The sequence below is a fragment of the Diuraphis noxia genome, unplaced genomic scaffold (assembly GCF_037042655.1).
Source record: "Diuraphis noxia isolate RWA-SAM2 unplaced genomic scaffold, SU_Dnox_SAM2 contig0009, whole genome shotgun sequence".
Taxonomy (NCBI): Eukaryota; Metazoa; Arthropoda; class Insecta; order Hemiptera; family Aphididae; genus Diuraphis; species Diuraphis noxia.
The window spans coordinates 3,166,407-3,193,664 of record NW_028301719.1 but is presented as its reverse complement, the minus strand read 5'-3'; the positions used below and the strand labels follow the sequence as shown (position 1 = coordinate 3,193,664).

Genomic DNA, 27,258 nt, shown 5'->3' with positions numbered 1-27,258 from the left:
AATTTATGTAATTACAGCTTTCGAGAAAAATGAAATATAAATATTTATTAGATTTTAATTCTATACAACATTATGATTTAATGGTAGTAATAATTATTTTTATGAGTAGGAGTTTTATATTCTAATAAATATATAATGTAGATTTCCAATTGTAGGCGTTGTTCGAACGCGGATATGTTTCCCGCCACCTTGGCAACCGGTCCCCCTAAAGTGGTGCGACTGCGTGACAAAGGTTCGCAAAGTTGTCAGCGCCGGCGTGTCTTCGCGCGTCACCGCCGACACCAGCTCTGATCAGTTGTGAGTTGTGACCAACGTCGTCTTTTTTTGTTTTTTCTCGGCGTTCGGAGTGTTCGGAACACCCGGAGCTTTTTCCCGCGCGTCCATCCCCGCCTTACGGTTACTTAGGTCTGTTATGTGCACAACCTACTTAGTTGTTTAATAATACATTAGATAAACACAGTTTACAATAGTTAACAACTCTTAATAATAAACATTAAAATTTTAGTTTAAAATTATTAATGATTTCACAATACTCAACAGATAAACGAAATGTGAAAGCGTAAATGTATAGTTGTACATACTGCTACCCAATATAACATTAGAAAAGCGTAGTTATCATATCGTTAATGAATTATTACAATATACATGAAAAATTACACTTATAACGAAATATTTTTGTTATAGCTCTGAATTAACGTTTAGAAAGTTATAATGTACTAGACTTATTTCTCTACTATAATTATTAGCTATTATTTTAACAATTTAAATATGTCCTAAAATAATTGAAAATATTATATAGATTAATCTTTTAACATGGTAAATGACTAGGTAATATTTTACCAATCCATGACTTAAAATGTTATCATTACCTAAATATATTAGAAATCAGTATTCTCATAGTCCTACAATTATTAATAATCAGTCAGTACGTCTACACTCGTATACTTCAGCATACAAATAAATATCGTTCCGTCTTTTAATAATTATAATGAAATTTATATTCATAGTGTTTATTATAACTTTTATTTCGTTTTCATTTCAAACATCATTATGTTTAAATGTACACAGTGCTCATCTGAATTTACACATAAAGACAACTTGGTTGTCCACCAAAAGAAACATGATGGTTTACGTTTTTCATGTACAATATGTAATAAAACATTCAATGACAAGTCTCACTGTAATAGACATATGAAAAATGTTCATGGTATGTATATATATATTTAATAACTTTTAACAATCGATTTTTTCATAAATTAATAAATTAATTTACTTTAAAAGGTGTTACCTACAGTATCAAACCCATTCGACAAGGCCGATATGTTGAACCAACTCAATCACAAAGTGATGGAATAGCACTTGCATCACAAATCATCACTCCAAACACTCCAACGGTTGCAATATCCAACAACCAAACTAAGGAAAAAATGGGTTTACCGAATAAAATATCTAACGATTTATACATTGATGATGATGATGATCATCACATGACAATCATAAATGAACATAAAGATAATATACAAGGTTGGTTTATAATATTATATACACAATATAGGTTTATATAGTAGTAGTAGTAAGTTTATTTGTACTCAAAATATTATAAATGAAAAAGGTTTAATAGTTTTTTATATTACATACAGATCGTTAAAAAAGTAATAAAAAGCTATACACATTTTATATTACGATTTTAAGAATTTCGAGTGATGGTTATATAATATTATTAATTCTTTCCTAATAATCCAACTGTATGCTTTAAATAGTAGTATATTATTTGATTTACTTATTGTTCAACTATTCAACAATTCAACATACATATTTTATTTATTTAAGGTTAGGTAGATGATATACTCGTATACTACACAATGTAGGTTTATTAAAATTTTTAAAAATATTTGGTGCTAGTATTAATATTAATATTACATAGATTAATATTAGTTTTTTGTTAAATTTAAAGATTCATATACAACTACAAGTAATGGCAAACGCATTTCCACTGCTAATTCGATTTCAGCTGCTAAAGCGAAAAAAGCACGCATGAACCTAGTTCAGTCTCCAGGCTTTGTAGAAATCTCATCTTCAGCAAATCGAAAATTGTGTGGTACTACAACAAAAATACTGTAGATACTAGATAATGTTCAAAACTATCATAACTTTCTACAATCGCTTAAAACCAACCTTGTTCAGTTATTAAAAACTCGCGTTCAAAATGATAATTCAATAAAATTCAATTTAAAACTAGAATTGACATATAATCGTCCAAACGTTGAAAATTCATCAGGAAATCGAGCATTTAAAACATCAGCTAAAGAAATGTATATGGCTACAAAAATCGAAAAAATAGTTGAAGAATCTTTTATGATATTATTATCTGAAGAAGACACGTATACTTCTCGTGGTAGCGGGTTTACGTTACAGTCCATCGATGGTTTACTAGTAGCTATTTATAAGTATAAACCAATGTTAGGTTCATCATATATACAATTACCGAAATCTATCACAGACAAACGAGCTATAATTAATCCTAAAAAACACAGACCAACAGTGTTTTAAATACATAGCAAAACACATTACTGGAAAAAATAAATTCCATGTCAATGAAAATTACACCGAGCACGAAGATAAATATATTTTTGACGGTATTTCGTTTCCAACACCACTATCAGATATTTCAAAATTCGAAAAAAATAATCAAAATGTATCTGTGAATGTTTACGGGCTTGAGAAAAAAATACAACCACTATTAAAACATCCTATGCATTGTGTATTTCCTCTGAAAGTAGCTGTTAACGCCCAAAAAGGAGGCTTCTCGAAGGACCACTCGTACAGGTCACTAAACCTAGTTACGAGACCAGATGCTCCTTACTTGATGTAGGTAGGCAACCTAACCAACTACCCTGATGCGAACTTGGATAGGCAACCAAATACAGGGTGATTGATTAAGCGTAAAACACTCATTATCTCAAAAAGTATGCACTTTTTTGAAATTTTTTTTTTGTCAAAATTTTAGATTTACGCTGTTCTAGGATTATATAATTATTTAATATTTTTCACCCTTATATTTATTAGGTAAACCACCATCAACGTTTATCCGTTGACGAGATACAACTCCTCAAAGTTGGGGTGTTTTGGAAGGTGTTTGTGTGTAAATGTGTTATATCTACCGCGAAAATTAGAATTTTTATGCCCTAGGGTAAAAAATATTACATTTTTCAGATCAATTCAATAAGTACCTAATGTAAACGTAAGTTGGGCCCATAAATGTATTTTATAATGCCAATTCAGTAGGGTTCGCATATGTAGATCACCCCATTGAAGGTGTTTGCGGCACTGGTCATAATAATACTTATCAGTTACAAAGACCAGAAGCTATAAGTAATAAATACGATATTGTTCAACCACAAGGTATATCGGTGATAAATGATAATCTTTGTACCTACTCACTACAATGACGTATTTTAATATCATACATAATGTATTATAAGACCATTAATAACAGCCGTATTACGTATTTTTACATCAGATGTTATTTGTATTATTCTGTGCACGATTACAGATATCATATATAGTTCATGGTTACATGATATGAAGTATACCCAATACTTGGTTATCCTGAAGCACATGGCAATACGTTGAGCGTTGAGTATATTCTGATAAACGGTTATGTTATAAACTTTTAAGATTATAAGCACGATGTGATTATAAGATTGAATAATTATTGAATTGGCTCGAATCGAGTCGTTAATGTTAATAAAGTTTTACTTTTTAATATTTATAATTTTTAAGTGTTTAAATTTTAATAATGCACTTATTAGGTTATAATAAAGTTCAAGTTTAATATAAACATTATACAAAGTTCTTGAATATATCTTTTCTTATCTACCACATATTGTATTTTATTTAATAATTTAATTAAATAAGAAATTTCCTAAATTGGTTAATCACATGAAAATTGGATACTTGATGAGTAGGTACATAATATAAATAATATTATGTACAATTTGTTGGTAAGTTTTACTAGTTAGTAGTTTCTACAATTAAATAAATAATACAATGCATATATCATTAAGTTAAAACATTTTGATTTCAGTTTAATCATTTATACATCTACAATTGTAGTTTAAATGTATTTCATACACATAATATATTATGATTTCAAATCGCAATTTGAATATACCATAATTAAATCTACTATCACATACAAGTTGGAATATTCTCCATGTTAAAATGATATTCATACTGCTATTTCTAATTACATTTAAAAATACCAATATTTTGGTAACAGTGAAAAAAATAAATATTGTCTCACGTATTGGATTTAAATATGACTACAAAATAAATTAAGTAAGTATAAATTTGTTTAACTGTAATATTATTTAATTATTATAATGACAAATAAATTGTTTAGGTGTAATCAAGTTAATAATTGCAAGAAGTGGAAAAATATCTATTTGGACAACTAACGTCACATCACCAATGATATTTATTGAAAACTAAAAATTTTGCCAGTGTTAATGTTTTATAATTTGTATGTTATTTTATAATTAATTTAAGTGAGGCGACAACATCAATCATTACAACTTAAAAGATAAATGTATCTTGCGTTTAACACACTTACCTACACATATTGTGTAAATTGCGTAAAGCAAATAAAAAAAAAAAAAAATAGTTTTTAGGTATGAGATTAATTATTATTATACATACATATAATATATACATGTATATAAATTACTACTAAGTAAGGGCTCAATAAAAATTCTTTCTGTCAATGATTGGTGTTGTCATTAAATAGTAATTTGTACTAAATTCGAGTTAAAATATTATTAACAGCATTTTAAAAATTTTACTTTTGTTTTAAGTCTGGGGTTATTGGAAAGTCGGTTTCAATTTTTTGAATACATATTATATCTTTACTCATATTTTGCAAAACTGCAAAACGACAATTTTGATTTAACTGTATCATCATTTTGGAATAGATTTTTCATAGTCCTGGGCTTAAAAATGAAAGTAAAATTTTTTAATGGTTCATAATATTAACAGTGACGCTGAAGTCCTAAAATTTAGTTAAGCAAAAAATATTTTAAAAGGCAACAATATCTAAATATCAGCCTTAATATTGTACTTGTAAGGGGGGGAGTATAATTTACTCTTACTACAAAACAAAATATTTATGTTTAATTTTATGTAATTTTGAATTATATACACATTTTATGTACTCTTCATACAAACCAAGACATCCAAAAGACGAGTTTTTCTCAATTATTAATACAGAAACTTATCTTTTTTGAGGCAGGATTAAGATCATTAATACGCACAAAATATAATTCATTATTTTTATGCACTAACCAATCACCCATTTAAGTTAAAATAGCTAGTTGAATATTTACTATAGGGTTCAACGTCACTGAAAATTGTTATAAAATGAGGGACAATTGGTCATGAATAAAATTAGTTCAGAGCCAATTTATTTATCATAGGTAATGTAAAATTTACCTGTTTAAAATCTTATTTAAATTTGTTAGTATAGTTTATTCAAAATTGTAAATTGAGTGGACAACGATTAAATAAATATGAACTAAATAGTATTTTTATAGTATTAGTATAAAAAGTTGATGGTTGATCATTAAGTTTATGAATGTTATTAGTGTTGTTATATATATTAAATTTTATTAATTTCCTTTGTACAGCTTGACGCTTGTTCATAACATCTTGTAAATTATTATTTATTATTTCATATGCATACACTGCAACTTTATTATATTGTTAGGTACTCGTATGCAAAACCATATAAGTGTTACTTAAAATCAATTTAGGTGTCGCCTAAGCACAATTTATATAATGTCGCCTACGTCTTCACTTACGTGCAATATATGTAAAAAAGTTTTTGGGTACCATCGGAATTTAGTAGCACACAGAAAGAAGTGCGGCAGTGGAATCTTTGTAGAAAATATCAATAAAATGCTCAGACAATAAATGTGGACAATTATTCAGCGGATATGCATTGCTACGAAAACATGTTGAAGAGTACCACAAAATCGTTTTAACAAAAGAACATGTTTTAAAGCCGTAAATGGTAGGTAAAATAGGTAGTAATAATATCTTATTTATCGAATAGATCTTTTAGAGTCATGATTATATCACCTTTAATTTTTATTATTCATTAATGATGTTGGTCTTATATTTAAATATTGCAAGTATCTATTAATTGCATAACATTTAAAAATGTATATACCACTAAGGGATATGAATGAATCAATTCTTTATTTAAAATCATTAGAAGATATATTAAACAATAAATCTTTTAAATAAAAGTTCTCTCTTTTATTATAATATTGATAATGGTTAATGGAGATTTTATATTATACCTAGTACCTACTAATAATGTATACTGTATAGTGTGAAAACCATTATTTAATTAAGCTGCTGTTTAATTGTCTAGGTAGGTAGTGTAAATATAGTATCTAAGATACATTGACAAGTAATCATAATACATAGGGCTCTGTAGAGTCTAATGATTATGCTAAGTAGGTATAATTTATGTAATATGCGCTTTCTTATAATTAATGTTATTATTGGTATATTAAATAGAAATATATTAAATGACTTCAGTGTAATTTAAACTGAGAATAAAATATTATAATAATTAATATGTATGGTCATTTGAATTATGGATGTGTAATATTTTTCGTTCAGCTCCTACTGCTGGAGTATTTTTAAAACTTTGTTTAGTTTCAATTTTTTCACGTTCAGTGGTAATACTTTGAAGTTGAGATTTATAGTTATTTTTTTTTGTTATAAGTCGAAGCTGTTTATCAATTTTTTTATTGGAAGGCTCTATGCTGAACGAAAAATATTACACATCCATAATCCAAATGACCATACATATTAATTATTATTTTATTATTATTATATTTTATTCTCAGTTTAAATTACACTGTAGTCCAGTATGGTAAAGTATTTGAGTAAATAGTATATTCCTTAATTATTATATGAATATAAGGTAATAATCCTTACTTGTTTTTACTTACTTTGTTCTTAAATATTTATTTTTAAAAATGAGCAGGTAATGTATAATATGATATGATTATATGATAATAATCCTTACTTTCTGATTGGTAGCTGAATTTTGCTCTTGATCCTCTCGTGGGATTTCATGTGACAAGACGTGATAGTCCAATAATCCAATTACTTATAAATTATAATATGTATGTATAACAATAAATGTTATTGTCGGAAGTATATACACTGATAATCATTTATCATTTATCATTCGGTATCGAATTTATTACTTGTAACTTCTGGTCTTTATAAGCGATAAGTATATCAATAATATCATGACCAGTCGTACTATTAGCGTGGGGGAGAACTTGTGCAATATGATGGGGTATTTTGGGGCAGAACTTAGGCTTAACTATCGTACTTATATAACGCATTTACACACAAACACCTCCCAAAACACCCCAACTTTGAGGAGTTGTATCTCGTCAACGGATAAACGAAAAATGAAAATTTAAACGTGATAATTCATAAGAAAAAAAGCCTTACTAAATTATGAAATTTTCAGTATGGATTGCCATTTGAAAACCAAAAGTTGATGGTGGTTTACCTAATAAATATAAGGGTGAAAAATATTAAATAATTATATAATTCTAGAACAGCGTAAATCTAAAATTTTGAAAAAAAAAAATTTGAAAAAAGTGCATACTTTTTGAGATAATGAGTGTTCTATGCTTAATCAATCACCCTGTATACCTGAACGACGCCAAGGAGAGGGAGCTTTAGACCATATGCGGAAACAGGATGGTACAGATTATTTTATGTGGACGGGGGCCCTGTGGTCGATCCGGTCTGGTGCAATAACCACAGGGTGCAATTACAATCAATGGGCTGTACTTAAAATTAACTTATCAACTACAGAAGATCAGCCTGCTGGTGACTGGCACGACTGGACTACCAGGGCGGCCTCTCACACAACCCACAGTGGGTGCTGGCGGGCGGACGCTGAACACAAAACGACTGGACGACTGGGTGACGGCGGATGTTGCAGTAGGCCGATGTCGAACTAGACGGTCTGGGTGGTCTGTCACACAACGGACGTACGTTGCGGGCGGACTTACGCAGGGATAGTTCAGTGGGAGTGACTAGATGGAGGTTCTACTATCAATTAAAAACATATTGTTTTATAATAAAATTATGGTTGCTTTATTAACGTCGCACATCAATTAACTAGATCGCTTTATAAGCAGATCAACAATACAACAATTTTGGTCACTTTAATAGCGGACCAAGAAAAAATAGAATAAACAAAAAAAAAGAGGCGACAGATGATAGACAAATTCGACGACAACGATAAGAACGATAACAACAAAAAGGGCGTTGGCCGCATAATAAAGACAATAATAATAATAATAATAATAATAATAATAATAATATTAATAATTGATACGAAAAAATTATACGTATACCGTATACCCGGCCCAGGCACGCCCCGAGATTTTTCAAGGGCCGAAGCACCCTATGTTTCAAACATGCTTCTTATCAGTACAGGAGAACTGGTGGATATCACCCAAGATCTATAAAGAAGAGGTTAGCCAGTGTAAGGTGAGGAACTGATAACAACGGTGCGGGGTGGACTAGTGCGTGACGTAGGCAATAGACCTCAAATCACAATCAAATGGTCGTTGCGTTTTGTGTTTTGCGTTGTGCCTTGTGCGTTACTTCGTTTTGAGTGTTCCGTCTTCCGTTCAGACCGTTCGATAATCTTTATTTCTTTTCGTCAAATTGTTGTTTTATTTCACGAATTTACGAATAATCAACAATGTATCCGTAAGTTTAATAAAAGTACCAATACACTATCAATATTATTATAGTATATTATATGCCTGTCTATTTTACAGTATTCGCTGTACCACTCAAAGACAAGATATATATTTTTATATACTTATTAATTGAATACCTAACTAATTTATTATTGAATCTTTTAATACGCCAACAAATATTTTTAGTTGTTTCAATATGCCTGGAACAATGTGTGCAGTTGCAATAGTTGCATGTTGCAAAAATAATTTAAAAGCCACAAAAGCTTTATCAAGAGATGTTTCATTCCATACATTCCCAAAAGATAACGAACCTCAACGCTTGAAGACTTGGATTTCAAAAACAAAACGAGCAGATAGTTTTAATCCAAAAACAGCTCATATTTGTTCAGAACATTTTCTTCCAGATGACTTTGAACGAAATTTGCAAGCTGAACTGTTGAATATTAAAGTAAAAAGACAACTTAAAAAATCTGGTAAATTTAAAAAGCCAAAATATTTTATTTTATTTTTATTAAATACACGGGTTAAACCCTTTGAACATATAGGTATACACATTATACATCTCTATTAAAATATATTGTTTATAAAGAACATCTTTTTTATAACAACTGATATTAGTACATTTTTTTTACCATTAAAGTTGTCTGAAGTATTAAACCTTAGTACTGATCCGTAAATTATTTTTATTTATTTAGCTGTACCATCTATAAAGCTATCAGTAATTGAGAAAGTTTCTGAAGGTTCTGAAAATCGTTTGAAAAGGATTCAAAAAAGAAATTTTCGATCAATAAGCAATAAAATAATACTTGAAAATCAGAAGGTAATGATTGATCTGTGTTTGTGTGTACTATAATAAATTAAATATACAAACCTATAGCCTTATCCAATTAGTTGTAATTGACCTATTAAACATAAACATTACCTATATTGATTTTCAATAGAAATATAATGCTAATTGTAGATGTATTTTTGTTCTCAGGAAGTAGAAAGTAATGATTGTTATGAACAACTGTCTACATCAAATGAATCGCTCTGTTATAATCATTCTGTGAATATGAATTCAGATAACCAGAGCAGAGAAAATGATTTAGCTCAAGAAAATTTAATAAGATCAACAGTACAAATAACAGCTCTAAAAGAAAAACTAGTATTCATTTCAGGTCAATTAAAAGAATCAAAATTACAATCAAAGAATTTGACAAAACAACTTGTTTCACTGAAAAAAACCAATTCTGAGGAAGTGGATAACAAAGTTCTTGAATGCCTTGGTGGAATATTTTCTCAAAACCAAATAAATATAATTTTGAAGAAAAAAAAGAAAGTGAAGTGGACTTCAAATGCGATTTCTCAAGCTTTTACATTGAGGTATTTAGGTGTACGAGGATATAAGTTTGTACGACAGAACATGAATTTTCCTCTTCCTTGACTTTCCACACTTCGATCATGGGCTACCAAAATTGATTTAAGACATGGTTTATTAAAGGATGTACTAAGGCTCATGAAAGTTGCTTCAATTGATATGACCAAAAAAGATTCTTTATGTGTAATTCAATTTGACGAGGTAAAAATTGCTTCAACTTATGAATATTATAAAAAATATGATGAAATTATTGGACCACACAGTCAGTTTCAAGTGGTTATAGCACGTGGTTTGTTTGCTAAATGGAAACAACCAATTTATGTGGATTTTGATCAGAAAATTACTAAAGAACTCTTATTTAAAATCATAACTGAGGTATACAACGCTGGATATTTAACAGTTGCTTGTGTCCATGATTGTGATGGAGCCAATATTGGATTGTGGAAAGAACTGGGAATTTCTACCGAACACACAGAATTTCAACATCCCATTACCAATAGCAAAGTTTTTATGTTTGCTGATTGTCCTCATCTTTTAAAACTCATCAGAAATTGGTTTATTGATACAGGATTTATTTTGGAAAATAAAGATATTGTATCCAAATATCCAGTAACACAGCTGTTAAAAATGTCCAGTATAGAAGTAAGCTCAATACATCAACTTAGTGAGGATCATTTGACAATTAGAGGAACTCTACGACAAAATGTTAAGATGGCTGCCCAATTAATGTCAAGAAAAGTCGGCACAGCTCTTTGTCATTACTTACCAGGAGTAAATACCAAAGAAAAACAGGTTGCTCTAAGCACTGGTAATTTTATTTTGTTGGTTAATAATTGGTTCAATATTATGAATTCATATATACTTAATGCTGCAACACCAAATAAAAAACCATACGGTACTGAATTATTACTACAAAATGAAGTTCTAAATAATATTATTAAAGAATTTACTACAATGAAATGTCTTAACCCAAAGAATAAAATAAGTGGTCTCCAAACGTTTCAAAAGGGTGTGATAATTTCTTGTAAATCCCTTCAACAATTATACCTATACCTGAAAGAAGAATATGACATTAAATTTATTTTGACGCATCGTCTCAATCAAGATGCATTAGAAAGTTTGTTTTCCCAAATAAGAGGTCGTGGTGGCCTTAACGATCACCCTACACCACTAGATGCTTTATATCGTTTAAGAATGATTATTTTAGGAAAAAATCTTGGGGTGATAATCAACAATTCTAATAACCATGAAGTTGATCCAGATGACTTTCTTACTGCCAAAGTAGTCAAAACTGCTGAAGTGACCTCGCCAATTGAAACAGTAACTGTTCCAGAGGAAAATTTAGATTATTCATTTGAATCAATAGCATCACCAACAACTAATGATACTGAGAATATAATAGAAGAAGATGGAATCGAATATCTTGCTGGTTGGGTTGCTAGAAAATATAAAAGAGATTTTCCTGATCTTGCTGAAGTACAGCATACTAATACAGACCACAATTACTTAGAAATGCCGTCATGGCTTAGTCATTTGTCGTTTGGTGGTCTTTCAATTCCATCATCTGATTGGTTGTCAATGGTAAAGAAAATTGAAAAAAATGTTAAGTCCCCTTTTATCTAAATACTCTGTTTTCAAATCCAAAAATATATTATCAAGATTGTTGAGAATGATATTTAGACGATTACATTGCCAAAATGAAGCAATGCAAAAAGTGGTTAAGACTTATATTTGTCAAAGAATATTCATTAGAATAAAGTTTGAAAATCAAAATAGAAAAAAAAAAAATAGAAAAAAGAAAATTATCTAAAAAAATGAAAAAAATTTTAAATTATTTTTGTCCTCAATGCATTTTGTTGTAATTATATAGAAGAAAAAATCTTTTTATACCTATTTTTTTTTTTTTTTTTTAATGTGAAATTATATTGATTATTATTATATACCTACATTAGAATTACTATCTTTTCCACTTATTAAATTGTTTTGTATTTTTGTAAATTGTATTACGTTTAATTTCATTTTAATGCCATAAATTACTATCAATAACAATTAAGTGTCCTAAATTATTTAAATTATTTGCACAAAAATAGTGGTAAAAATGTAAACAAAAAGGGTCAAAATGCACAAAAATATGTTCCAATATTCACCATAAACTTATAAGTAGGTATTAAAAATGTATGATGATAATCATTCATTTGTACTTATTTCTGTATTAATTATATTTAACTTGTCAAATTAAACGAGAAAATGAGTAGAGTAGTTTTCGTGTTTTAAAATATGTATTGCTGCTCCCTCTAAAACTTGAGCTTGGTGAATTTCACTATCTGGACATCCAGTTCATGAAATTGTCGATTTCACCACAGAATATAACTATTTCATTTAATGGATGCGACATTTACATAATAGATTGGTGATTTATTAAATAATTACATTATTAATAAATATATTCACATTCATGTTATAATTGAATTATAATTAAAAATGTTAATGCGCCTACTACAGCTACAGCATATAAACCACCTATAGACCTATAGACCGTGAAATGTGAATTAATATTATTAATAAGGTCTATTGACTACGTCACTCGTAACAGCCAATCACCGCGTTTTCTGCTTACTGGCTAACCTCTTCTTTATAGATCTTGGATATCACCAAGTCATCCTTATCCATGACAATAATACATAAAAAAAATATGGTTCAATATTTTTAACTTTTGAAAGGGCTACACTGCAAATCTCGTCCGCGAAGCGGTTTCAACATTATACTATAAGGTATAAAGTAAAATCAAAACATAGAAGTACGATGAAACAAGGACGATTAGATTCGTAACTTTTACTATTCACCGAACAAGAGTTGACAATTGGGATAAACTTGGATTCTGTCATCGATGAGTTACGACGAATCTGTAAATATGATATACTAACCAGTAACCAATAATAATTAATAAATAAGTTATAATATAAAAAATGTGACTTGTTTCTGCTCTATTTTTTTTATAATATCTATACTATACTCTGTATATGTGTGTATAATGTATTATTCAAATTTTCCACGGGCACGCCCCGAACTTAAACTCTGCGCACGCCTATACGGTTATACGGAAAAAGCCGAAACAATAATTGTACTTATAGCACAAAGAGAATAAATAAAAAAAAAAAACAATGATGATAATTAAACAATTAATGACGGAGTGGTATGTGGACAGGAAGGGAAACCGATTAAGAGGTACCGGCATCGCTCAGAATTACGTTCTGCGATAAAACTTGTTTGGCGCGAACAGTAGCTGATAATGAAAAACAAAATCACTTTGATTTACTATTGCTAACAGATGGTGATAACAGTCATTATACATATATATCAAATTTTTCAAGGCTACTTCGTTCACAAAAAACTCGTCATGAAAGTCAAACAATATTTTGCAAAAGATATATCCAAACACACATATTGTTTTAAATGCATTTTATGCAAATGTGATGTTAATAACCAAACCCGTATTCGCGATCATGATCACTTGACCGGGAAATTTAGACAGACTTTATGCAATAGATGCAATTTAAGTCTTAAACAACCAAAATACGTACCAGTTTTCTTACATAATCTTTCCAACTATGATGCACATTTTATAGTAACAGAACTTGACTACGATTCACAGAGAATAAATGTAATTCCAAACAGCGAAGAAAAATTCGTTGCCTTTTCGAAATACATAAGTAACGATTTTACAATTAGATTTGTGGATACATTTAGATTTATGGCTACAAGCTTATCAACTCTTCCTACCAATCTAATTCACCATACATGGAAAAATTCCGCATAACCACAAAACATTTTTCCAATAAAGATTTGCCGCTTGTTACCCGTAAGGGTGTATATCCTTATGACTTCACAGATGATTGGTCTAACCTTGAACAAACAACAATACCTACAATTGAGGATGCAACTCGTTTGCGCACAATCTACATTTTTTACCTAGATATCGATGACTCGTTTGCGCACAACGAAATCAGCCGTTTACCTGTAACGGACGACTCGTTTGCGCACAACATAAACAGTGAGTAACATATATTATATATTTTTAAATTTGGACTTACCTAATAATTGAATTATCGGTACAAATTATCAGTACAAATTACCTTACATATCAATAATCAATATATAATCGTCATGTATTAGGAAAGCATAATACTTTTAAACAGTCGTTCGCCAGAAAGCTGTACTATAACACTACTGAGTACTGACTGTATTGACTATGGATATCGAAATTTGTGATGTTTTTGAAACGCGTCGAGGAAAAAAATGTTTAAACATAGAAAGTTATAATAAACTAATACGCTAATATAAAAAATAATATAAAAAAATTTATAACTAATAGACTACTATTATTACTTATTAAACCTACAATGCATGTTTTTTAATATATTTTAATTTTTGCAATTAATTGTATTGACAATATTGTTTACGCGTATACCTAATCATTGACGTTATTATTACTTTTATCTGTATTATATTATTGTATATATTATATATCTTATTCTCGCCGATCGATGTTAAATTATATAATAAATACTTAGAAATTCAAAATAATTAAATCTTAATTTATATATTAATTTTTTTATATACAATATGTATATATATATATATTATTATTTTATACAGTCTATTAGTTAATTATAATTAAGCAAAAGAAGGGAAATATGCGCAAACGAGTTGTACCTTTATTGGCTTTATTATTTAAACCTAAAATATGTGTGCGCAAACGTGTTGTGATTTTGTGCGCAAACGTGTCGTAAAAAAGGTAAATGTGCGCAAACGAGTCGCACCCCTTTAACAGTACTTTAACAGAAGAACATATAAAAGATACTGAATATCAGTTTGCTAAAGACGTATAGAGTCATTTCAATAGCCGAACACTAGGTGAATATTCGGATCTATACTTAAAAGTTAATGTTTTGCTTCTGGCTGATGTATTTGAAAATTTCCGAGACTTATGTTTAAACACTTACAATTCAGACACAGCCTACTATTATACATCACCAGCGTTCTCTTTCGATGCAATGTTGAAACACACTGCAATAAAACTGGAACTACTATCGGATTATGAAATATTGTTAATGATTGAAAATGGTTAATATATTGAAATTATTTTTTATTTCAACACATATAAAATACGATTACACTTTATAGGTATTCGAGTAGGACTAACACAGGCTAGCATGCGGTACGCGAAACCTAACAATGAGAGAACACCTGATTATAACCCGTTAGACCCAAAGTCTTGGCTTGTTTATCAGGATTGTAAGTTTATCTACACATTATTATTGTTATTATAATGCTCATTTTATACTTTTAAAACTTTAGGTAACAATCTTTATGGCTGGGCAATGTCACAGTTCATGCCCTATGGAGGCTTCAAGTGGGTTAAACCTTCTCTCAATGGATTAGCTGATTTAAACACAACATCCCCCACAGAACGGATCTATGAAGTCGATATAGCTTATCCAAAAGAACTGCATGATAAACATAATGACTTGCCATTTTTACCACAAAACACTATACCACCTGGCTCAAAAGTACGAAAACTAATGGCAACATTTAAACCGAAAAAAATTATATTGTTCATTATCGCAACCTCCAAAAAGCCTTGAACAATGGTAGAAAAGGTAATTATTATATTTTCTTTCTCTTATATTAATTAACATTAATATATATATATATATATATACATAATATTATAGGTACATAGAGTTGTTCAATTTAAACAATCACCATGGCTGGCTTCATACATTGCTTTGAACACCGAGATGAGGAAGAAGGCGAAAAATGCATTCGAGAAGGATTTCTTTAAACTATTAAACAATGTTGTATTCGGTATGGTATTATAAATAATAATAATTCTATTAATAATTACTGTCTTATTATGTATATGATTTTCATGAAGGAAAATCGATGGAAAATGTTCGCTAACGCATAGACATGAAACTTGTATCGTGTGACCGACGTTTACAGAAATTAATAAACAGATCGACTTTTAAACATTGCACTACATATTCTGAAAACCTAAATGCCGTATCATTGGAAAATAAAATCATTGATTTTTGCAAACCTATTTATATTGGTAATTTTTTTCATTAACAATTTAGATATAAAGGTATTAAGAGGCCGTTATGGTAGAAGTGAAAAACATACAACGCTCAAAAGATGGCGTTGTGCGCCGTATCGTCAGGGCCTGGACACTGATAAAAATTAACACGGTAAAGATACCAAATACTCAAAAACGTGGTGGCCATCTTCCCGTTGGCTAAACAGTGTAACCATATCAGAAAAACAAAATGTTAAATACAATGTTTTTCCAAAAATGTATAGATCCAACTCTAGTTTTATTCAAATTAATTACTAATTGCTTAAAATTCTTAATTTTAAAATTAGCAACTGCATAAGATTAGTATAAATCAAATATATGATTAAATAGGTATTCATATTAAATACACATTGGAAAAAAATACACGTTTATTAAATAAAATATATTTTTTATTTATTAGAAGCTAAAATGTAATTTTGAAATTTATAGATAACGATTGTTTGAAGGCAAGCTTGAATAGTAGAGGTACATTAAGATTATGGTTTAAAAATAAGAAAATAGATTTAGAAGGAAAAAGATAAAAAGAGTATGTTATTATATAATACTTCTAATGCACAGTATTATTCAAAAAACCGACAGATCCAACAGAACATGTTTTGCATGTTTTAACTGCAGTTAAAAAGCAGTACACACTAAAAAACGTGTAACAAATGCTTTTGCTAAGATTTTTAATAATCTTAATATAAATGTTTTGAATTAAATCATGAATTATGATACCAGTTTTTTAACTGATAACACTAAATTGATAGAATAGCCAACGGGAACATGGTCGCCACGTTTTTGTTTACATTGAAAGTGTCCCTTCCGATTTAATCTATTCTGTGGTATCGTCGCCGTCGCGGCAGTCTGTAACCACGCCCATAATCTAAGCGACGCGATCCGCGCGAAGTGATCGCGGGAGAGGTACATTATTATTGCACAGACCGTCGTTCAGGTCGTTTAGAGTCGTTGCGTGAATTGTCACCAGTGCTTTTTGTATTTTGTATATGCTATAGTCGGGGACACGAAAAGTGGCGTGTGACCGACGCGATCCAAGCGGTTAAATCGTCTTATGGGTTCTTAAACGGTCAAAGGTGAGGAAGGTGGTAGCTTGCTCGTAGCCCTCCCTGCATACGTTAATTCGCTAAAATCCACGAGATCAAGCAAATAATTAACGTATCAATACCACCACCAGGCGCTGATGCCCAGCATTTCAAATCATCAGCAGCAAACGGCAGTAATGCCAACTGTAAACGGTCCTTTTAAGGACCACTTGACGCTTAATGTTGGTGAAGATCTTAGGATCTGTCACTTCAACATTGAAGGAATTTCTAAAGCGAAGTGTGAAGTTCTAACTAAAATCATGAACAAGGAAAGAATAGATGTAATTGCCTTGCAAGAAACACACACGAAAGATGACAATGACCTTCAAAAAAGAGGCTACATCGCAGGATATATAGTAATTGGAGCGATACACCACAAGCAGTATGGCATAGCTACGTATGTAAAAGAAAACATCGATGATACGATGGTAGTTCACAAAGCCAACTCAGGAAACACCCAAGTACTATCCACGAAAATAGGTAGTATTACTGTAACGAATGTGTATACACCTCCAAACAACAAATGGGAGGGTAATCCAATGAAAACCTTTGAACACCCAGCTATTTATGTGGGTGACTTTAACAGCCATAATATGGCGTGGGGCTACGAGGAAAATGATGAAAACGGAGATATATTATATGAATGGCTAGACACAATGAATATGGAACTTGTCTTCAGCATAAAGGATAAGGGAACTTTTCGATCAGCAAGATGGCTGAAGGAGTACACGCCAGATCTAAGCATAATATCGAAACCTCCAAATGATAGTAAACAACTGGCATCGCGCCGTATTCTCTGTGATTTTCCTCACAGCCAGCATCGACCGGTGGTCTTAGAATATGGCCTAAAAATACTAATAATTAGATCAATCCCAAAACCAAGATGGAATTTCAGGAAAGCCAACTGGACTGAATTCGCCAAGGAACTAGATCACCTAATACAATGGATCCCAGCAAAGGCAGAATGTTATGATCGATTCGTGGGAGCGATAAAAATGATAGCGAAAAAGCATATTCCTAGGGGCTTCAGGAAGCAGTTCATCCCAGGCTGGGACGAAACGTGTAATGAACTGTATGCGGAGTTTCGAAGGTCAAAATATAATAACATAGCGGATGAATTAATTAACAACTTAAACTCAATAAGAAAACAAAGATGGCAAGAAAAGACAGAAAATCTAGACTTTACCCACTCCAGCCATAAAGCATGGAGCCTAATGAAAAAATTAGGCACCTCAAATAGTACCACGAAAGGTCAGCATACCTTAAGACCAAATAGTGTAGCAACCAGATTAAAAAGCGTTGGAAAACTTCCAGTAGACAAAGAGCATAAATAATTAATAAAAACAGAATTAAGAAATCACAGGAAAATGCTAATGCCGCATCCAACACTGGACGCTGCTTTTACACAAAATGATGTATGCAACGCAATAAAGAAAACCAAAATAAACAAAGTTGCGGGCTTCGATGGGATATATTCTGAGTTTTTTAAATTCGCAGGACCGAGAACTTATACCTGGCTAACTATGTTTTATAATGATATTATAGATACTGCAAAACTACCAAAACAATTTAAAAGAGCGAAAGTGATTGCGTTACTAAAACCCGGTAAAGATGGCCACGAAGCCGCAGATTACCGACCTATATCATTACTGAGCGTTACGTATAAGATTTTAGAAAGAATGTTTTTAGAACGTATACAACCATATATCGAAGACGTGATACCAATAGAACAGGCTGGATTTAGGGAATACCGAGGATGTGAGGAGCAAGTGCTAGCGCTCACAACTCTGATAGAATCTGGATTCCAAAGGAAATTTAAAACTAGTGTAGCGTTCATTGATTTGTCAGCGGCGTATGACACAGTATGGAGAGACGGTCTTTTGAATAAGTTCGCCAAGGTCATCCCATGCAAGAAATTATTCACACTCCTAGATAGAATGCTCACGAACCGCCGCTTCAAAGTATTTTTGGGTAATAAGGAAAGCAATTGGCGCACAGTACTCAATGGTCTTCCCCAGGGTTCGGTACTTGCTCCGACTCTATTTAACTTATATATATATGACCTACCTGTTACGAAAGGGCTTAAGTTCCAATACGCGGACGATATTGCTATTGCTTATCAAAGCACTGATTTAGAGGATGGCGGGAAAGCACTTACTGAAGACCTCAACACTATGAACAAATACTTCTCCAAATGGCGTTTAAAACCAAACCCTACCAAGACTGAAGTATGTGCTTTTCACCTAAACAACAAAAAGGCTAGAGAAGAGTTGAAAGTGACATTCCAAGGAGTACAATTAAAGCACAACTTCACGCCGAAATATTTGGGAATAACATTGGATCGTACGCTCACATTTAAAGAACATCTTGTCAAAACTGGAAAGAAAGTACGATCCAGAGTCAATTTAATTCAAAAACTCGCCGGTACAGGATGGGGTGCTAGCGCTAAAACATTACGAACAGCAGCACTGGCGCTAACATACAGTGCAGCTGAATACGGTGCCCAAGTGTGGTGTAATAGTGCACACGTGAAAAAAGTTGACACACAATTGTATAGTGTAATGAGAGTGATTAGCGGCACGGTGAAGTCCATTCAGTTACAATGGCTACCAGTTCTAACCAATATAGCTCCGCCAGACCTACGAAGAAAGCATAAACTTATTAATACTATCAGGAAAGCCGAAGATAGGAGGAACTCACTGCTAGCCGAAAGATTAGAAGAGATACCAGCACTTAGACTAAAGTCAAGGAAACCGCCTTGGAAGACAGCTAAATACCTAATAAGATCAGGATTTGAAACCAAAAAGTGCTGGTACGATGAATGGACCAACTCTACTTTACCAATCAAAAACAAAAATCTGGTGATGGACCCCAACCAAGGAGTTATGGGTATGGAACTGCCTAGACATGAATGGTCTGTACTAAATCGTCTTCGAACAGGTCATGGCCGTTGCGCTGATATGATGTTTAAATGGCGACTCCAAGACAGCCCAACATGCGATTGCGGCAACGATAGACAAACCATAAATAACATAATAAAAGAATGCCAGATAAGGAAATTCAACCAGGGCATCGAAGGAATCCACGCGATAACACCGGAAGCAGTAAAATGGATAAGGGAACTGGACATACACCTGTAACCTGTAAACTGTAACGCATTGTTATGTCATGCCATATTATATTATGTCATATTGTATTATCTATACTATTATATAAAATTGTAAGGGTTTTTCTTAGACCGCGCTAACCGAAAAAACTACTGAACCGATTTGGTTGAAATTTTTTTTGGCTGAAACCCGACACTCCGCTGAAGGTTATAGTAACACTTTTTTCAATAAAAAAAAAGTATAAGGTTCATACAAAATCAAAATAGAATCAAAGTAGTGGCGCCCCCTTTCGGCCAAAAAATATACTAAATATTTTTAGTTGTTACGGTTCTATAGGTTGCAGATCCAAAGAGGATGAGTTGTTCTTATATAAAATGGAAACATATGGTAAACTTATTGTATGACATATAGTTACTATTGGTTACTGATAGGACAAGGTTATTATGAAAGAATATTTTATGAAAATCCACCCGAAATGTAGGAAATCTGTATGTCAAAAATACAACAGTGGCGCCATCTGTCTAGAAAAAAACAAACTAAATTATAAAAAATTTAGTTTATTGTTGCAGATTAAAATAATAATAAGTAGTGTATTATATAGTGGTTGCTATTGGTTTATCGGGCATGTTTGTATATTATAATATTACTAGCCGACCCGGCCATGCGTTGCTGTGGCTAAAGTTTTTGTAATATTACATTATAGTAAACAATCTAAGAGAACATCAGTCACTGGCATCAGCACACTGGCATAATTTGTACTTAGTTTTTTTACCTTTTTTTCTTACCCAAATTTTGAGTAAGTGGCCAATTCATTATCATGCCGAGAGCGCAAAGAGCACGCATTAGCAGAAGAACTGCCAATGCATCTCGAATGTATAACAGAAGGCAACAAAATAACACACCAGAACGTTCTCAAACACGTGCTCAGGAGCAACGTAACGCTTTGAGTATGAAATCAGCGTTTAATTATCAATCCGAGATTGATTATTTAAATATTAAAGCGCTTCAAATTGGACGAATGACTATATTATGTCCTAAGTGCCATGCAAAAAAATGGAAAGATGAAACCCATGGCTTTTATTCCAAGAATTCACATAATTCCCTCTGACTTGCCGTTTTCTTTCAAACGGCTTCAATTCCCGGTTAAAGTTTCTTTTGCCATTACCATAAACAAAGCACAAGGTCAAACATTCAAGTACGTTGGCGTAGATCTTCGTACAGAGTGCTTTTCACATGGGCAATTATACGTGGCATTTTCTCGAACTGGAGACTCGAATCATCTTATGATTTTAATTTCAACAGGAAATATAACAAAAAACACCATATACTCAGAAGTCTTATAAAATTCATATTTTAATTCTTTTTTTTTCTTTAATAAATTTTAATAAATCTTTAATAAATTTTCTTTAATAAATTATTTCTTTTTTATCAGTATTTATTTTTATCATTTATAACGCTAGAAACCGTTTTTTATATTTACTAGCCGATCACAATAAACAATAATATTTGAATAAAAAATTCTACATATCATGGTCCGAAGGCAAAATAAACAACCAATCACGGGCGAAGCTGTGACGGGTCGGCTATATATTTATAAAACCTTAACCTTTCTAATTTAAATTTAGTTAAATTTTGCTTTATGTTTATATTTTACTTATTATTTTATTTTATTTTATTGTTTAATTTTGCTGTAAATGATTTGATTTGTTAAGCCATACGAATAAATAAATAAATAACGGCCAAAACCAATTGCTGCGCTTTTTAAAAAATGTTTTCATATTATTTATAATAATAAAAACCAAAACAACAAAATCGTACTATTAAAGTAAAAAAATTAATTTAAAAGCATCTTATCGTTTTATATGCTTATGTTATATATTTACAAATTATTATTTTTACAAAATACTATAAACAACATTATATAGGTATACAATTTTAATTTACCTAATTAAAGTCAAAATTAGTTACCAAATATGTCTTCATCATTATCTGTGTCTTCATCATCGCTTGAATCACTATCACCTGGTAATATGGTCAATATAATCGGTTCTAATATGATATCCCTGTGAACTTCTTTTTCATAGCATTGCGATTGAATAGTTTCTGCATGTCGTACACATTTCTCCCAGTCTTGCACAGTCACTAAATCTAACGCTTCGCGAGTCAAACGTTCAATGTCTACCATCTTGAACGTATTATTTTTTTTGGCAACTTCATTTTTAATTTGAGCCCAAATCAACTCAATAGGGTTATACTGACAGTGATATGGAGGAAGTCGTATCACCTCATGACCTCTTTCTAGTGCCAACTCATCAAGAAGATACGATTTTCCAGGTGGCATTATATTTTTCACCTTCATTTTGAGTTCGGCCAATGTTTCTAGATTACTGTAGGCCGTAGCGAAAATTTTTATCGTTAAGCCATATTTGTACATCCGATTTTCTAGAATTACTCTTAGGATAATTTTCAGCCAAGGTCGAATGATATGATGCGTTATTCATAACAATAATAGAGGACTCTTCAAGATGATTCAGTAATTCAAGAAACCATTCTTTGTATACCTCAGCATTCATTTGGTTATGGTAGTCTGTAGTATTACCAGTGTTACTACGAAAAATTAATTTTGAATCCTTAATAAAACCGTAGCGGGCGCATCCTGCGTGACATACAATCAGTCGAACACCCTTGCCAGTTGGAACCTTTAATCCTTCGGTACCTTCATTGTTCTGCCAAATAATGGATCGTGAGTGATTTTGATTTACCCAAGTCTCATCAACATATACAACAGGGCGACTATCATTATTTTTACGCAGTGTGCACATTTTTCTGAGGAATGTGCACCGTAGAGCAACTATGTCTAAACGCTCCATTAAAAATTTGCGTCCGTCATTACACTTCTTAAATGAAAAATTCAAATTTTTAAGAACGCGTCGCATTGACCTAACGCTTCCGGAATAATTATTCTTTTCTCGGTAAGTATTGAGTATGGACAAGGCAGTCGGGTACTCACCTCTATCATAAAAAGTCGTGAATAATTCTTCTGGCTATATCTCCATAAAAATCGTACAACTAGGTTTGAATTTTCACGCGTTTATATGTTTTACGCGGAGATTTAAAAAATGGAACAACACGTTGTTCATCTTGCGTATTTTCTGATTTTTTCGTTTCGGAACAAATGTGGCTTACGGTGCCAAGCGAAATTTCACATGCATGAGATGTAAGGTCTTGAGCACATTTAAAAAATTCGGGCGTTAAATCAGGTTTTTTGGATTGGTTTTTATAAAAATATATACACGCTATGTATAATTTTTTTAGATTGACTATGTATATCTCTATCATTAAAAGACATTTTAAAAAATTACAAAATAACAGCACAGTAAATAAATCACTAAAACAAACAGGCAATACACACTTAACAGTTAACACACGAATGTAATTACTCGTCGACTACTTGCAAGCTACTAAAGGTAGGTACATGCTATGGTATTTCATTATACATTTAGAATAAAAACGGGCGTATATCGATTCCGCCGATTTTATATCGATTCCACCGGCTATTAATTCCGCCGGCTACTGTTTATACCGCCCTTGTAATTTGTAAATGTATTTTTAAAATTACAGTCCTACATAATATTCAAGACTATAGAATTCAGACTTTATAATAATATATTCACATATACGAATTAATTAGAATATACATTTTATTTTTGAATTATACAATTATTATTTTTGTATTTGTATTATGTACTATATAAAATACATATAAAAGGCGGGGAGTAAACAGTGTCCGGCGGAATCAATATGTAAATAATATTAACAGTAACCGGCGGAATTAATAGCCGGCGGAATCGTTATGTAGATATTTTAAACAGTAGCCGGTGAAATTAATAGCCGGCGGAATCGATATGTAGATATTTTATACAGTAGCCGACGGAATTGATACAAACCTTTTTTCTAAACAGGTAGTTTCGGCGGAATCAATAATTCCCCAATAAAAACAATCCCTCGCTCCCAACACAATGTAAGGGAAAATAACAGCTGCAACAAACCACAAACCTATATAACAGGTCTATACAACAAACAACCTGAAATCCATAGAATAAAAAAGGAACCTTTTTTTTTTTTGAAGATGACGTGTACAATTTACAAAATGTTACGCTACGTGCGCGAAATACACTGCATGCGCAGCCAGCGCCATATGTTGAGAACCACCGGCCGCAGGCCAGGTGTTGGTTGGGGTACAGTCAAGGTCACACGCCACTTTTCGTGTCCTCGACTATAGCATGCGAAACGTGACTGCTAAATCATGAGCCGCAACCTATTTATTAAATAAAGCTTCTGTTTGCTTAAAAATATTAACGAACACATAAGGCATACAAATTATTATACACCACAACTTGAATCATATTTCTAACCCAATTACTTATTAAAATACTTGTAAAGTAATAATTTCATTCCGATTTGATAGTTTTTTTTCAGTAAATATGTCGCGTTTTTTACATATTAATTTATAATTGACAATCACTACGTATCGTAGGATATTTTGATCTGTAATATACATATATACATACATATATACTTAATTGTTTTTATATTATTTAATATAGTAGCAATTCGCAGTAAAAAAACAATTTGCATACAAACATTATTACAAACTTAACACGTTCATGTGATCTATATAAATAAAAATTTAAACAGCAGGTAAGTCGTGGATGTCGCTCTGCTGTACAGTAGGTTACAAGTGGTTTGCTGTAATGAATGGAATTAAATTTGAATCCAATGATATTATATCATTGTATACGAAAAACGATTCTGAGCGGAAACGGTATATATATTTTTACATATGTAGTCAAAATTCAAACTTTGAATTCTTATGAAAAAAAAATTGTGACTATGTATTTCTTTTATTTTTCAACTGCTATTGTAAAAATATGTTAGGAGGAGCCTTTTGTTAAATTTTCAAATCTTAGACATAAAAAGAAAAATTTATTATGAATTTCTAGGATAAAATAATTTACGAATTTTCGTGTTTTTTACATAATAATAAATGTTGTCGAAATTCAAACTTTGAATGTTTATTATTGTAGGTGAAACAACTATATACTTTTGATTTTTGAATGGCAACATACATAGGTATGTATAAAATGTATAAAACTATTTTTTTTTTTTATGAATTTTTATTTTAGAATAAACCCCTCAATGTTAGGTGTTTTTTTTTTTTTTTTTTTGTAGGTACTACCTATTGTATTTTTCGTTTGTATAGACCAAGAGTTAACACATATTTTGTCCGATAATAGATATCAGTTGTAGATGATATCAATAATTAATATCTATTTCACACTAATAAAAAATGATAAGATACTCGGCGATAAGACGAATGTCTATATTATCAATATCTATATGCATAATGTTTATGTAATAACTGTAAAACGTTTTGGATATTTTACTTTTATGGATAATTATATATTCCTCACTTGTTCAGATTCTAATAGTTTTATAAATCACAATCAAAAACCTATATGATCAAATTTGAAATGAAACATCGAACACGATTATGCTTACGATTTGATTAATATTGTGATTATGAATTTTCAAACATTATCAACTGTACTTTGTATCATGTTACGATTTTAAATGTAATGTGTAATTTTGTGAGTAATTCAATTGGTTTATGTTAATTTTTATCAAAAATACATACTACTCAGTACACGTCAAAAGGTAAAATATTATGTTTTGATATATCTTTGAGGTTAAATTATATATATACAGGGTGATTTTTTTATCAAACAACACTCATTATTTGAAAAAGTATTGACTTTTTTCAAATTTTTTTTTTTTCAAAATTGTAGATTTACGCTGTTCTAGAATTGTATATCTTTTTTATATTTTCCACCCTTATATTTATTAGGTAAACCACTGTCAACTTTTGATTTTCAAATGGTAAACTATACTTAAAATTTCATAATTAAATAAAACTATTTTTTTCATTAATTAATACGTTCTAATTTTCATTTTTCGTTAATCCGTTGATGAGATATTGCTCCTCATAGTTAGGTGGTTTTGGGAGATAGTTATAGTGTGTAAATGTGTTATACCACTTATACCTCGTCAGTAGATACCGCAGCTATCAGGATTTTTATGTCCCAGGGCAAAAGATATCACACTTTTCAAATCAATTCAAGTAGTAGGTACAATAAGCTTAAGTTGTGCCCCTAAATGTATTTTATAATTCCCATTTGAATGGGTGTCATGTAGTTCGCCCCACTGAATGTGATCTCGCCACTGGTCATAATAATACTTATCTAATATAAAGACCAGAAGTTAAAAGTAATAAATTCGATATCATTCGAACCCAAGATATACCTGATCGGTCGCGATCGACGATCGTCGCGACACAACGAAAGCGAGCGCACTCACCCTCCCTACCGGACCGACCCGTCGTCACTAGTCGAGTCGAGTCGAGTCTGCGCGTCGTTGTCGTTCGCAACAACTAATCGGCCATTAAGCCATTTAAATATTTTAATATATTATTAATTATTATAATTACTTATGTGAAAATAAATCAAAAATCGTTTATATTATACGAAGTGCGTATTCTATTTTATATTATACAGTCCTATTCGTAACATGGTCCTTCGAGCCGGATTATTAGTAGTGTTGTTCGTATTGTTTGTATTACGGCCGTAGTGCGTAGGCTCAGTAAATCGTTTGTGATCTAGCTTTCTTAAGCTTATTCGAATATTCGTTTATTTAG

At 31.2% G+C, this 27,258-nt stretch overlaps 3 protein-coding genes and 1 pseudogene across 5 annotated transcripts; 3 read left to right on the top strand and 1 right to left on the bottom strand.

The window, feature by feature from the left end:
• The first annotated feature begins 1,142 nt into the window (after nucleotides 1-1,142).
• LOC149054273 (uncharacterized) lies at nucleotides 1,143-25,625 on the top strand. 3 transcript variants are annotated; one of them, XM_089230535.1, is made up of 8 exons: nucleotides 1,143-1,207; nucleotides 1,282-1,524; nucleotides 1,955-2,098; nucleotides 15,361-15,471; nucleotides 15,535-15,836; nucleotides 15,912-16,044; nucleotides 16,115-16,291; nucleotides 25,592-25,625. In XM_089230535.1, exons 1-5 carry the CDS (start codon nucleotides 1,192-1,194, stop codon nucleotides 15,819-15,821), a joined length of 801 nt encoding a protein of 266 aa, XP_089086661.1. In that variant the 5' UTR covers nucleotides 1,143-1,191; the 3' UTR covers nucleotides 15,822-15,836; nucleotides 15,912-16,044; nucleotides 16,115-16,291; nucleotides 25,592-25,625. The 3 variants fall into 3 exon arrangements, with proteins under 3 accessions (XP_089086661.1, XP_089086662.1, XP_089086663.1); XM_089230536.1 differs by lacking the exon at nucleotides 25,592-25,625 and adding an exon at nucleotides 21,988-22,082; XM_089230537.1 differs by lacking the exon at nucleotides 1,955-2,098.
• On the top strand, nucleotides 9,013-10,250 carry LOC149054276 (uncharacterized). The gene is made up of 3 exons (XM_089230514.1): nucleotides 9,013-9,289; nucleotides 9,512-9,636; nucleotides 9,796-10,250. Exons 1-3 carry the CDS (start codon nucleotides 9,013-9,015, stop codon nucleotides 10,240-10,242), a joined length of 849 nt encoding a protein of 282 aa, XP_089086640.1. The 3' UTR covers nucleotides 10,243-10,250.
• Nucleotides 19,959-20,537, top strand: LOC149054275 (uncharacterized). The gene has a single exon (XM_089230492.1). The coding sequence runs from the start codon at nucleotides 19,959-19,961 to the stop codon at nucleotides 20,535-20,537; it is 579 nt and encodes a 192-aa protein (XP_089086618.1).
• Nucleotides 22,668-23,374, bottom strand: LOC149054274 (uncharacterized; annotated as a pseudogene).
• Nucleotides 25,626-27,258: the final 1,633 nt, after the last annotated feature.